The sequence below is a fragment of the Heliangelus exortis genome, chromosome 31, assembly GCF_036169615.1.
Source record: "Heliangelus exortis chromosome 31, bHelExo1.hap1, whole genome shotgun sequence".
NCBI lineage: Eukaryota > Metazoa > Chordata > Aves > Apodiformes > Trochilidae > Heliangelus > Heliangelus exortis.
In genome coordinates, this window is record NC_092452.1 from 1,548,825 (window position 1) to 1,562,440 (window position 13,616).

General features: G+C 51.4%; 2 protein-coding genes across 6 annotated transcripts in view; both read right to left on the reverse strand.

The window, feature by feature from the left end:
• Positions 1-13,616, reverse strand: part of LOC139788995 (electroneutral sodium bicarbonate exchanger 1-like) — a 61,846-nt gene that overhangs the window by 22,501 nt on the left and 25,729 nt on the right. The gene's annotated exons all lie outside the window — the stretch shown is intronic.
• Positions 704-12,182, reverse strand: LOC139788994 (ankyrin repeat domain-containing protein 7-like). Its single transcript, XM_071729406.1, has 8 exons — positions 11,814-12,182; positions 11,316-11,430; positions 10,921-11,094; positions 10,702-10,808; positions 9,305-9,453; positions 8,476-8,549; positions 7,237-7,298; positions 704-749 (listed from the first exon to the last, which is right to left on the reverse strand). Exons 1-8 carry the CDS (start codon positions 12,029-12,031, stop codon positions 734-736), a joined length of 915 nt encoding a protein of 304 aa, XP_071585507.1. The 5' UTR covers positions 12,032-12,182; the 3' UTR covers positions 704-733.

Consider the following 13,616-nt stretch of genomic DNA (forward strand, 5'->3'; position numbering starts at 1 on the left):
TTCTTTTTCCACAGGATCTTCCGTCTACAAGAGATCAAGCACAAGAGTTGGAAAGGGCAGAAACAAACGTCATCTCCTTTGCCTTTCAACTGACTGACTGAAAAAGGCTTCCTGATTCTACAAGGCTAAAGGGAAACTTTGCTGAGCTTTCCTTTACTCGGCCTTCATATTTTCCATGGAAGTCTGTGGCAGCACAAAGAAATGCCTGAGTCTAACCCCTGCTTCTGCTATCAGGCCCTGAGCAGCACTTCTTCCTCACAGGAGCCTCCCTTCACTTCACTTACACCATCCCCAAACCCATCATTTCATCCTTCTTTTCTCCTGCTTTGCTTCAGGGAAAAGCCCTGGCTTCCTGCTCCAACCTGATGACAACTTCCAGGGAAAGGAGCAAAGCAGCTTCAGCAAGGCCTGGGCCGAGCTCAGAACCAAGCTCTCAGGTTCTGCTGGATTTTCCTCCTTCCCTCCCCAACCCCATCACGGCAACCTCCCTGTCCTTCACAGAAAGTACCTTTAAACCCAGGAGAAAATCAAGGTCATCTTCCCGCTTTGGTGGCACAGCTGGCCTGGTACCTACACACCAGGGAAGAATGGAGTCAATCACCACTTTAGTTCCTTTCCCAAGCAGTAACATTCAGAGAGGAAGAACCTGGATCACTTTTCCCTAACTCAGGACTCTCACCAGATTTCAGCGGCTGTTGAGAAACTTCTTCTTTTTTCTCCTGCTTTTCTTTTTTCACAAGAACATCCTTCTGCAAAATATCAAGCACAAGAGTTGGAAGGGGCAGAAACAAACATCATCTCCTTTGCCTCTCAACTGACTGACTGAAAAACACTGTTTTGTTCTGCAAGACAAAAGGGGAACTTTGCTGATCTTTCCTTTACACAGCCTTCAGTTATTCCAGGGAAATCTGTGGCAGCACAAAGAAATGCCTGAGTCTAACCCCTGCTTCTGCTATCAGGCCCTGAGCAGTACTTCTTCCTCACAGGAGCCCTGCTTCACTTCACTTACGCCATTCCCAAACCCTTACCTCTGTAACTATCTCTGAATTCCTGGGAGAATCGCTGTTTTCTTTCTCCTTTGCTGCCGTGCCTGGCAGGGCACCTACACACCAGGGAAGAACAGAGACAATCAGTGGATTTTGTTCTCTCTGCTCTGCCCATCACTCAGGCCCTGCAGTCCAAAGATGAGCAGGGCTTCTGCTGCACAAGGACAAACTTCCCAGGGAGCCTTATCCAAGGCTTTCCTCACACCCAGCCACACCTTAATATCTTCCTTTTCAATGCTTCCTCCTCTTGCCCCCCTTCTCCAAGAAGGGGGCTGAGCACAACAGCTGATGCAGCTGATACCAACAACATCCAGGAAGAACCTGGATCACTATTCCCTAACTCAGGACTCTCACCAGGTTTCAGCACGTGGTGAAAAACTTCCAGCGTTTTCTGCTTATCCTTCTTTTCTTCTGTCAAAGGTGGTTCTTCCTAAAAGAGATCAAGCACAAGAGTTGGAAAGGGCAGAAACAAACATCATCTCCTTTGCCTCTCAGCTGACAGACTGAAAAACAATTTTTTCTCTTGCAAGGCAAAAGGGAAACTTTGCTGAGCTTTGCTTTACACAGCCTTCAGTTTTCCCAGGGAAATCTGTGGCAGCACAAAGAAATGCCTGAGTCTAACCCCTGCTTCTGCTATCAGGCCCTGAGCAGCACTTCTTTCTCACAGGAGCCCTGCTTCACTTCACTTACACCATCCCCAAACCCATTCCTCTGGAAATACCTCTGAATCCCAGGGAGAATCACTGCTCTCTTCCTCACGTGCTGCCGTGCCTGGCAGGGCACCTACACACCAGGGAAGAACAGAGACATTCAGTGGATTTTGTTCTCTCTGCTCTGCCCATCACTCAGGCCCTGCAGTCCAAAGATGAGAAGGACTTCTGCTGCACAAGGACAAACTTCCCAAGGAGCCTTATCCAAGGCTTTCCTCACACCCAGCCACACCTTAATATCTTCCCTTCACAATGGTTCTTTTCCCCAAGAAGGGGGCTGAGCACAACAGCTGACACAGCTGACACCAACCCCCAGCCAGCCTCTGGGGAGCACTCAGGAAGCTGCAGGCTGTGGGACACACAGGCTCGGTCTCACCTGCTCCCCAGCCCACAGCACCTGAAGCTTCAGAGACACCACAGCAACAAAAGCAAGAAGGGCACTTGCTCCAAACAGCACCCGCTGGAACCCAAATGCCACACTCTCATTTCTCAGAGAAGGAACAAAAGGGAGCAAAAGCTCCTTTCCTACTCTCCCGGTGGCCACCAGGATTCACAGGCAAGGCAAACATTTGCTGTGTGTTAAGTCAATCACCACTTCAGTTCCTTTCCCAAGCATTAACATTCAGAGAGGAAGAACCTGGATCACCATTCCCTAACTCAGGACTCTCACCAGATTTCAGCGGCTGTTGAGAAACTTCTTCTTTCTTGTTCTCCTGTTTTTCTTTTTTCATAAGAACATCCTTCTGCAAAAGATCAAAAACAAGAGTTGGAAGGGGCAGAATAAAACATCATCTCCTTTGCCTTTCAGCTGACTGACTGAAAAAGGCTTCTTGATTCCACAAGGCCAAAGGGAAACTTTGCTGAGCTTTCCTTTACTCGGCCTTCAGTTATTCCATGGACATCTGTGGCAGCACAAAGAAATGCCTGAGTCTAACCCCTGCTTCTGCTATCAGGCCCTGAGCAGCACTTCTTCCTCACAGGATCCCTGCTTCACTTCACTTACACCATTCCCAAACCATCATTTCATCCTTCTTTTCTCCTTCTTTTCTCCTGCTTTGCTCCAGGGAAAAGCCCTGGCTTCCTGCTCCAGCCTGATGACAACTTCCAGGGAAAGGAGCAAAGCAGCTTCAGCAAGGCCTGGGCCCAGCTCAGAACCAAGCTCTCAGGTCCTGCTGGATTTTCCTCCTTCCCTCCCCAGCCCCATCACAGCAACCTCCCTGTCCTTCACAGAAAGTACCTCTGAAGATGGGAGAAAATCAAGGCCTTCTTTCTGCTTCGGTGGCACAGCTGGCAGGGCACCTACACACCAGGGAAGAATGGAGTCAATCACCACTTTAGTTCCTTTCCCAGCAGTAACATTCAGAGAGGAAGAGCCTGGATCACCATTCCCTAACTCAGGACTCTCACCAGATTTCAGCTCCGGGTGAGAAGATACTTCTAATTCCTTCTTCTCCTTCCCTTCTTTTTCCACCGGAAAATCCTATTAAAAGAGATCAAGCACAAGTGTTGGAAAGGGCAGAAACAGACGTCATCTCCTTTGCCTTTCAACTGACTGACTGAAAAAGGCTTCTTCATTCTACAAGGCCAAGGGGAAACTTTGCTGAATTTACTTTTACATGGCCTTCAGTTATTCCAGGGAAATCTGTGGCAGCACAAAGAAATGCCTGAGTCTAACCCCTGCTTCTGCTATCAGGCCCTGAGCAGCACTTCTTCCTCACAGGAGCCCTGCTTCACTTCACTTACACCATTCCCAAACCCATCATTTCATCCTTCTTTTCTCCTTCTTTTCTCCTGCTTTACTCCAGGGAAAAGCCCTGGTCCTGCTCCAACCTGATGACAAATTCCAGGGAAGGGAAGAAAGCAGCTTCAGCAAAGTCTGGGCCCAGCTCAGAACCAAGCTCTCAGGTCCTGCTGGATTTTCCTCCTTCCCTCCTCAGCCCCATCCTGGCAACCTCCCTTTCCTTCACAGAAAGTACCTCTAAACTCAGGATATATTCAAGCTCTTCTTTCTCCAGTGTTCGTCGCACAACTGGCCTGGTACCTACACACCAGGGAAGAATGGAGTCAATCACCACTTCAGTTCCTTTCCCAAGCAGTAACATTCAGAGAAGAAGAACCTGGATCACTATTCCCTAACTCAGGACTCTCACCAGATTTCAGCGCCTGCTGAGAAGGTGCTTCTAATTTCTTCTTCTCCTGCTTTTCTTTTTTCACAGGATCTTCCGTCTACAATAGATCAAGCACAAGAATTGGAAAGGGCAGAAACAAACATTATCTCCTTTGCCTGCAGCTGACTGACTGAAAAAGAATTTTTCTACTGCAAGGCCAAAGGGAAACTTTGCTGAGCTTTCCTTTACACGGCCTTCTGTAGGATACAGGTGCCAGGAATCGCCGGGTGATGAGCCAGACTGGTGCCCAGTCTCACTTGTGCCCGGTTAGGGCTGGCCCCACTGAGCATGCCCAAGACCTGGGGCCAATAAAAGGTGAGGCTGGGTGCAACCAGGCAGCTCACTCGAGAGCAGGCATGGTGCTAGGCTGGTCACAGTTAGTCTCAGCTGCCAACCTAGACTACCAATAGCTCCTGTCCCTGGCTTCAGAATCGAGCTCACGCTCTCGGTGACGTCCGTTTCCTGCGACAGCCTTCAGTTTTCCCAGGGAAATCTGTGGCAGCACAAAGAAATGCCCGAGTCTAACCCCTGCTTCTGCTATCAGGCCCTGAGCAGCACTTCTTCCTCACAGGAGCCCTGCTTCACTTACACCATCCCCAAACCTGTAATTTCATCCTTCTTTTCTCCTTCTTTTCTCCTGCTTTGCTCCTGCTTTGCTCCCAGGAAAAGCCCTGGCTTCCTGCTCCAACCTGACGACAGCTTCCAGGGAAAGGAGCAAAGCAGTTTCAGCAAGGCCTGGGCCCAGCTCATAACCAAGCCCTCAGGTCCTGCTGGATTTTCCTCCTTCCCTCCCCAGCCCCATCCTGGCAACCTCCCTGTCCTTCACAGAAAGTACCTTTAAACTCAGGAGATATTCAAGGACTTCTTCCTCCAGTGTTGGCGCAGCTGGCCTGGTACCTACACACCAGGGAAGAACAGAGTCAATCACCACTTTAGTTCCTTTCCCAAGCAGTGACATTCAGAGAGGAAGAACCTGGATCACCATTCCCTAACTCAGGACTCTCACCAGATTTCAGCGGCTGTTGAGAAACTTCTTCTTTCTTGTTCTCCTGTTTTTCTTTTTTCACAAGAACATCCTTCTGCAAAAGATCAAAAACAAGAGTTGGAAGGGGCAGAATAAAATATCATCTCCTTTGCCTTTCAACTGACTGACTGAAAAAGGCTTCTTGATTCCACAAGGCCAAAGGGAAACTTTGCTGAGCTTTCCTTTACACGGCCTTCATATTTTCCATGGAAGTCTGTGGCAGCACAAAGAAATGCCTGAGTCTAACCCCTGCTTCTGCTATCAGGCCCTGAGCAGCACTTCTTCCTCACAGGAGCCCTGCTTCACTTCACTTACACCATTCCCAAACCCTTACCTCTGTAACTATCTCTGAATTCCTGGGAGAATCGCTGTTTTCTTTCTCCTTTGCTGCCATGCCTGGCAGGGCACCTACACACCAGGGAAGAACAGAGACAATCAGTGGATTTTGTTCTCTCTGCTCTGCCCATCACTCAGGCCCTGCAGTCCAAAGATGAGCAGGGCTTCTGCTGCACAAGGACAAACTTCCCAGGGAGCCTTATCCAAGGCTTTCCTCACACCCAGCCACACCTTAATATCTTCCTTTTCAATGCTTCCTCCTCTTGCCCCCCTTCTCCAAGAAGGGGGCTGAGCACAACAGCTGATGCAGCTGATACCAACAACATCCAGGAAGAACCTGGATCACTATTCCCTAACTCAGGACTCTCACCAGGTTTCAGCACGTGGTGAAAAACTTCCAGTGTTTTCTGCTTATCCTTCTTTTCTTCTGTCAAAGGTGGTTCTTCCTAAAAGAGATCAAGCACAAGAGTTGGAAAGGGCAGAAACAAACATCATCTCCTTTGCTTCTCAGCTGACAGACTGAAAAACAATTTTTTCTCTTGCAAGGCAAAAGGGAAACTTTGCTGAGCTTTGCTTTACACAGCCTTCAGTTTTCCCAGGGAAATCTGTGGCAGCACAAAGAAATGCCTGAGTCTAACCCCTGCTTCTGCTATCAGGCCCTGAGCAGCACTTCTTTCTCACAGGAGCCCTGCTTCACTTCACTTACACCATCCCCAAACCCATTCCTCTGGAAATACCTCTGAATCCCAGGGAGAATCACTGCTCTCTTCCTCACGTGCTGCCGTGCCTGGCAGGGCACCTACACACCAGGGAAGAACAGAGACATTCAGTGGATTTTGTTCTCTCTGCTCTGCCCATCACTCAGGCCCTGCAGTCCAAAGATGAGAAGGACTTCTACTGCACAAGGACAAACTTCCCAAGGAGCCTTATCCAAGGCTTTCCTCACACCCAGCCACACCTTAATATCTTCCCTTCACAATGGTTCTTTTCCCCAAGAAGGGGGCTGAGCACAACAGCTGACACAGCTGACACCAACCCCCAGCCAACCTCTGGGGAGCACTCAGGAAGCTGCAGGCTGTGGGACACACAGGCTCGGTCTCACCTGCTCCCCAGCCCACAGCACCTGAAGCTTCAGAGACACCACAGCAACAAAAGCAAGAAGGGCACTTGCTCCAAACAGCACCCGCTGGAACCCAAATGCCACACTCTCATTTCTCAGAGAAGGAACAAAAGGGAGCAAAAGCTCCTTTCCTACTCTCCCGGTGGCCACCAGGATTCACAGGCAAGGCAAACATTTGCTGTGTGTCAAGTCAATCACCACTTTAGTTCCTTTCCCAGCAGTAACATTCAGAGAGGAAGAACCTGGATCACCATTCCCTAACTCAGGACTCTCACCAGATTTCAGCGGCTGTTGAGAAACTTCTTCTTTCTTGTTCTCCTGTTTTTCTTTTTTCACAAGAACATCCTTCTGCAAAAGATCAAAAACAAGAGTTGGAAGGGGCAGAATAAAACATCATCTCCTTTGCCTTTGAACTGACTGACTGAAAAAGGCTTCTTGATTCCACAAGGCCAAGGGGAAACTTTGCTGAGCTTTCCTTTACACGGCCTTCAGTTATTCCATGGAAGTGTGTGGTAGCACAAAGAAATGCCTGAGTCTAACCCCTGCTTCTGCTATCAGGCCCTGAGCACCACTTCTTCCTCACAGGAGCCCTGCTTCACTTCACTTAAACCATTCCCAAACCTATCATTTCATCCTTCTTTTCTCCTGCTTTGCTCCAGGGAAAAGCCCTGGCTTCCTGCTCCAACCTGATGACAACTTCCAGGGAAAGGAGCAAAGCAGCTTCAGCAAGGCCTGGGCCCAGCTCAGAACCAAGCTCTCAGGTCCTGCTGGATTTTCCTCCTTCCCTCCCCAGCCCCATTACAGCAACCTCCCTGTCCTTCACCGAAAGTACCTCTGAAGATGGGAGAAAATCAAGGCCTTCTTTCTGCTTTGGTGGCACAGCTGGCAGGGCACCTACACACCAGGGAAGAATGGAGTCAGTCACCACTTTAGTTCCTTTCCCAGCAGTAACATTCAGAGAGGAAGAGCCTGGATCACCATTCCCTAACTCAGAACTCTCACCAGATTTCAGCTCCGGGTGAGAAGATACTTCTAATTCCTTCTTCTCCTTCTTTTCTTTTTCCACTGGAATTTCCTATTAAAAGAGATCAAGCACAAGTGTTGGAAAGGGCAGAAACAGACGTCATCTCCTTTCCCTTTCAGCTGACTGACTGAAAAAGGCTTCTTCATTCCACAAGGCCAAAGGGGAACTTTGCTGAGCTTTCCTTTACACGGCCTTCAGTTATTCCAGGGAAATCTGTGGCAGCACAAAGAAATGCCTGAGTCTAACCCCTGCTTCTGCTATCAGGCCCTGAGCAGCACTTCTTCCTCACAGGAGCCTCCCTTCACTTCACTTACACCATCCCCAAACCCATTCCTCTGGAAATACCTCTGAATCCCTGGTAGAATCGCTGTCTTCTTTCTCCTTTGCTGCCATGCCTGGCAGGGCACCTACACACCAGGGAAGAACAGAGACAATCAGTGGATTTTGTTCTCTCTGCTCTGCCCATCACTCAGGCCCTGCAGTCCAAAGATGAGCAGGGCTTCTGCTGCACAAGGACAAACTTCCCAGGGAGCCTTATCCAAGGCTTTCCTCACACCCAGCCACACCTTAATATCTTCCTTTTCAATGCTTCCTCCTCTTGCCCCCCTTCTCCAAGAAGGGGGCTGAGCACAACAGCTGATGCAGCTGATACCAACAACATCCAGGAAGAACCTGGATCACTATTCCCTAACTCAGGACTCTCACCAGGTTTCAGCATTTGGTGAAAAACTTCCAGCGTTTTCTGCTTATCTTCCTTTTCTTTTGTCAAAGGTGGTTCTTCCTAAAAGAGATCAAGCACAAGAGTTGGAAAGGGCAGAAACAAACATCATCTCCTTTGCCTCTCAGCTGACTGACTGAAAAACAATTTTTTCTCTTGCAAGGCAAAAGGGACACTTTGCTGAACTTTCCTTTACACAGCCTTCAGATTTTCCAGGGAAATCTGTGGCAGCACAAAGAAATGCTTGAGTCTAACCCCTGCTTCTGCTATCAGGCCCTGAGCTGCGATTCTTCCTCTCAGGAGCCCCGCTTCACTTCTCAGATTCTCACCTCTATAACTATGATGGAATCCGTGGGAGAATCTTTCTCTTCTTCCTGCTGTGCTCCCGTGGCTGGCAGTTTATCTACACACCAGGGAAGAACAGAGACATTTAGTGGTTTTCACTCTCTCTACCATTCTTTTTTTGTGTTTTTGAAGGTTTTTCTTTGTGACTTTCAGGTTTAGAACCATCAGAGTCTTCTTAAAGCACATACTGTAATGAAACTACAATGTGTGTGAGCAAAAGAATATTGTAATTGTAATTTCCCTTGGCATGTTTCCAAACTTTTGCACAGAAATCACTGTGAATATCTGGAAAGAGTTGCAGAAATGATGGGCAGGAGGGAGGAAGAAGCTGGCCAAGGCCACAGACTTAGCAGGGGAATAATATCTTCATTTTATCTCTCTGGCATTTTTTTTTTTAATGATAAAGTACTATGATTTCAAAATTCTTTTTCTCACTTGCTATAGAAAGAAAATTTAATACAACTACTTAGGAGGTGCTGTGAAGGATGATGACTCCAGTGCAGGTGAAATGATCCATATATAAACCAAAATCCACAACTCAGTGGAAATCAACAAGTTATGGATCTTCCTGCTAACTCCTCTCTTGCTTCCCACCTAGAGGACGACTCTGCTGGTTTTGCAGCTGGATTTTCACAAGTGCCCTCTTACAAGGGCACAACTCACAAGAAGTTTCTCCAGCAAGTAACAAATCAGCACATTCACTTGTGCTGCTCCACCTGAAGTCAACAGGGAACACAGCAAGCACTGACAATACAAACCACCTCCAGAAAAGGCCATTTTCTTCCTCAGCTCCTGCATAGCTGAGGATCCTACCTCCTCTGTCCACATCAGGGGCACCCGACACAGAGCCAGCAGCTCCTGCCTGCTGAGGAGTGACATGCACAGTGATGTCTTGTGCACCACTTGCAGGAGCTTCTGCAGTGTTCTTCTGGACTGCAGGTTCTGCCTGTGGCTGGCTTGGCCTACACAGAGAAAGAGAGGAAACAGAGTTGGCAAAAAGACCCATGCACTGGCACACACCGTTAACACCAAGTTAACACCAACTTATTATCCATCCTACACATATTCCTACAAATTCAGGCACTCCTAAGTATTCCTGAAGGGTAATGTATGCAGAACTTGCTGCTACATCCTTCAGTGTTCCCTACAGTCACATTCATCCCACAGAGGCACATTCACACCTTCCAAGTTATTAACTCCTGCCTGGTACAGTTTTTCAGCCAAGCTTTTAAGCATACTTAACCACCTCAGAGAAGGAACACCCAGAGCTACAAAGTTCTGCATCAGAGGAAGCAAACTGCTGAAGATTTTCACAAAAGGGCTCTCAGCCAGATCTCCTCTGCAGCAAAAGGCTGGTGGTTCCTGGGTTCCATGTCAGTTTCCCAAACTCTTCCTCTGCTACAGACACTTTTTACAGTTTCTACTGGGCACACGTGAGCTCAGCTTCAAGACACATCTAAACACAGCATTAAACACATCTAATTAAACCATTAAACCACCAAAACTATTCAAAGGCCACACTGATAACTGACCACTTACACTAATGATGAAGTCAAAAGTTTACCTGGAAAACCCATGAAGAAAAACATTGTCCTCAGCTCTCTGCACGAGACTGCAAGAAAGGAGAACTTGGATCAAATTAAGTTGCCCACCAGAAGCACCAAGCATAAGTAGGATTTGGATAAATCCAAAACATGCTATGCATCGTTTTACACAGCAACTCTGATCATTTTACACAGAAACTCTGATCATTTTACACAGACACTCTGATTATTTTGATGCCTGCTTGCTCTCAGAAAAGAGGATTTTCCCCATTGCTTGAAAATGAAAAAAGAAAATGCAGTTCCCATTAAAACCAACAATAAAATGGGAGAGGGAGTAAAAAAAAAAATGGTGTGGTCAGACAAAGCTTCCACATGTACAACACTTCAGTGCACACCAGGCTGCTGGGCAGGGGATGGGTTTTCATCCTGAGGCATTGCTGCTGAGCTTGTGACACATCACCTGCCAGACACTGCCTCTATTGCCATCCTCAGTGTGGAAAGCAACCCTTGAGATACACCAGCAGCCAAGCATAGAGCTGCTTTCACAAGTCCCACAGAAATAGCTCCTTCTGTGTGTGTGTGCCTCTGGGCTTTTGTTCAGAGCTTATTCCAATGCCTCTCAGCAATCCAGCCTACAGAAGGCACCCACCTGCATAAAGCCCTTACCTTTTATAATCATCTCGAGGCTGCAGGCGAGGTCTTCTGCTGAGGAGACAATCTTCTATCTCCTTCTGGTGTTCAGAGACAGCGAAACTCAGTGGGGTCCGGCCCTCCTGAAAGGACAGAGAAATACACCCTGTGCATCATCCAAGTCCAGAAAAACCCTCACGAGAAATAGGCACACAACTTTCTGGAAGAACTTCCTTAAGAAATAGAAAAAATTACCTTATTCTTGGCAACAGGATTGGCGTGATGGTCCAGTAACAGCTTCACCATTCTTACATTGTGAGACCTGACAGCAAGATGGAGGGCTGTGTTGCCATTAGCATCTGCCATGTTTACGCGGGCACCTGACTTCAGCAAAAAAGCCACACAGTCTTCTTTCTGGACCTCTACTGCCTGGGAACAACACACACAAAAAGGAAAGACTTGCTAGATTTATACTTCACTCCATCACTGAGCGCTGGGAAAGAAGAGCATCTTCAAAGGTAGCAAAGATTTCCACATCAAATACAACAGGCAGGTTTCTGCACAGGTCTGCAGAGAGAACCCTGCAACACTTGTCCTCCAATGCACAGTCAGGAAGCCCCACTTCCAAGAGCAGGTCATAGCTCACTTACCGTCATCAGTGGTGTTTTCATGAAATCATCAACGGGATTCACCTCGCAGTTCAGCCCGAGTAAGAAGTTGACAACTGCTGTGTGGCCGTTTGCACACGCCAGATGGAGAGCTGTCCTAAAAATTGAACACAGCAGCTTAACACAGACAGACAACAGAAGAACCAAAGCTGTGTCACCACCCAGCCCGGGGGACCCAGCCCAGACCCTGCTCCTCCCGCTGGCTGCTGCTGCAATCCCATACCCATGGGGAAGGAGAGGACTGGGGATGCCTCAGCAGCTGCAGAGAGGCCATGTCCAAGTGGCAGCCCAGCACGTCCAGGAGCACTCGAGTCCACCCAGCAGCTCCCAGCACTGGAAAGCTCTCGAGTTCCCCCTCCCAGCTGACAGGACACATCCTGCTTTGCAAGCAATTAGCTTGAAGGGGATCCCACTCAAGCCCTTCGTGGGGGATGCTCCCACCCAGCAGCCAAGGTGTCCCAGCAGCAGCCCACAGCTCACCGATTCTCGCTGTCACGGCGGTCGACGCCCCAAACCTTGATCCACCAGCGCCATTGCCTTAGCCAGGTCAGGTGACCGCGAGCAGCCTCACGGTGCAGCTTGCTCTGCTCTGGCTCGTGATGCCCACTGGCGCTGGTGCTGGCAGCTGCTGCAGCGTGGGGCTGCCCACGAGCGCTGCCAGAGGTTGACTCCTGACGTTTCTTGGTGAAGAGCCCCATCCCTGGAGCCCTTTGAGCTGCGGCAGGTGCACAGCCCTGCCGGAGCAGCAGGAGGAAGCCGGCGGAGCCGGAAGGTGGGGGTTTAGGAGGAGGGAAGGGCAAAAGCAGGGACAGGGGAGGTAGGAGACAGGTAGGAAAAAGGTGGGAGCAAAAAGCAATCACTCAACGAGGAGCACAAGCAGTCGGGGAGGCACAGCCCAGTGGAGCTCTGCACAGAAGTGCCGCTTCCAGAGCGTCGCCGCCAACGGCAATACCGACACCAACGGCAGCTCCGACGCGAGCAGCAGCGCGGGCACCAACGGCAGCGCCGCTCGCGGGACTCAGGCTGCAACCGTGTTGCCGGGTCCGAACCACCTCGGGGAGGGGGCGGGGGGGGAGGGACCGAACCACCTCGGGGAGGGGGCGGGGGGAGAGGGGCCGAACCGCCTCGGGGACGGGGTGGGCGGGGAGGGACTGAACCACCTCGGGGAGGGTGTAGGGGGCAGGGGCCGAACCACCTCGGGCAGGGGGCATGGGGCAGGGGCCGAACCATCTCGGGGAGGGGGCGAGGGAGGAGGGGCCGAACCACCTCGGGGAGGGGGCGGAGGGAAGGGGCCGAACCACCTCGGAGAGGGGGCGGGGAGGCAGGAACCGAACCACCTCGGGGACGGGGCGGGCGGGGAGGGGCCGAAGCTCCTCGGGGAGGGGGCGGGGGGGCAGGAACCGAACCACCTCCGGGAGGGGGCGGGGGGGGAGGGACTGAATCACCTCGGGGAGGGGGCAGGGGGCAGGGGCCGAACCATCTCGGGGAGGGGGCGAGGGAGGAGGGGCCGAACCGCCTCGGGGAGGGGGTGGGCGGGGAGGGGCTGAACCACCTCGGGGAGGGGGCAGGGGGCGGGAACCGAAAAACTTCGGGGAGGGGGCGAGAGAGGCAGGAACCGAACCACCTCGGGGAGGGGGCGGGGGGGCAGGAACCGAACCACCTCGGGGAGGGGGCGGGCGGGGAGGGGCCGAACCTCCTCGGGGAGGGGGCGGGGGGGGAGGGACTGAATCACCTCGGGGAGGGGGCAGGGGGCAGGGGCCGAACCATCTCGGGGAGGGGGCAGGGGGCAGGGGCCGAACCACCTCTGGGAGGGGGCAGGGGGCAGGGGCCGAACCACCTCGGGGAGGGGGCAGGGGGCAGGGGCCAAACCATCTTGTGGAGGGGGCGGTGGGGAGGGGCCGAACCATCTCGGGGAGGGGGCAGGGGGCAGGGGCCGAACCACCTCGGGGAGGGGGTAGGGAGCAGAGACCGAACCACCTCGGGGAGGGGGCAGGGGGCAGGGGCCGAACCACCTCGGGGTGGGGGCGGGGGGGAGGGGCCGAACCACCTCGGGGAGGGGGCGGGGAGGCAGGAACCGAACCACCTCGGGGACGGGGCGGGGAGGCAGGAACCGAACCACCTCGGGGAGGGGGCAGGGGGGCAGGGGCCGAACCACGTCGGGAAGGGGGCGGGGGACAGGAACCGAACCACATCGGGGAGGGGGCGGGGCGGCAGGACGTGGACGGGGGGCAGGAGCCGAAGGAGAGTAAAAGGTTCCTTTAATCCTCAAAAAAGAGATTATTT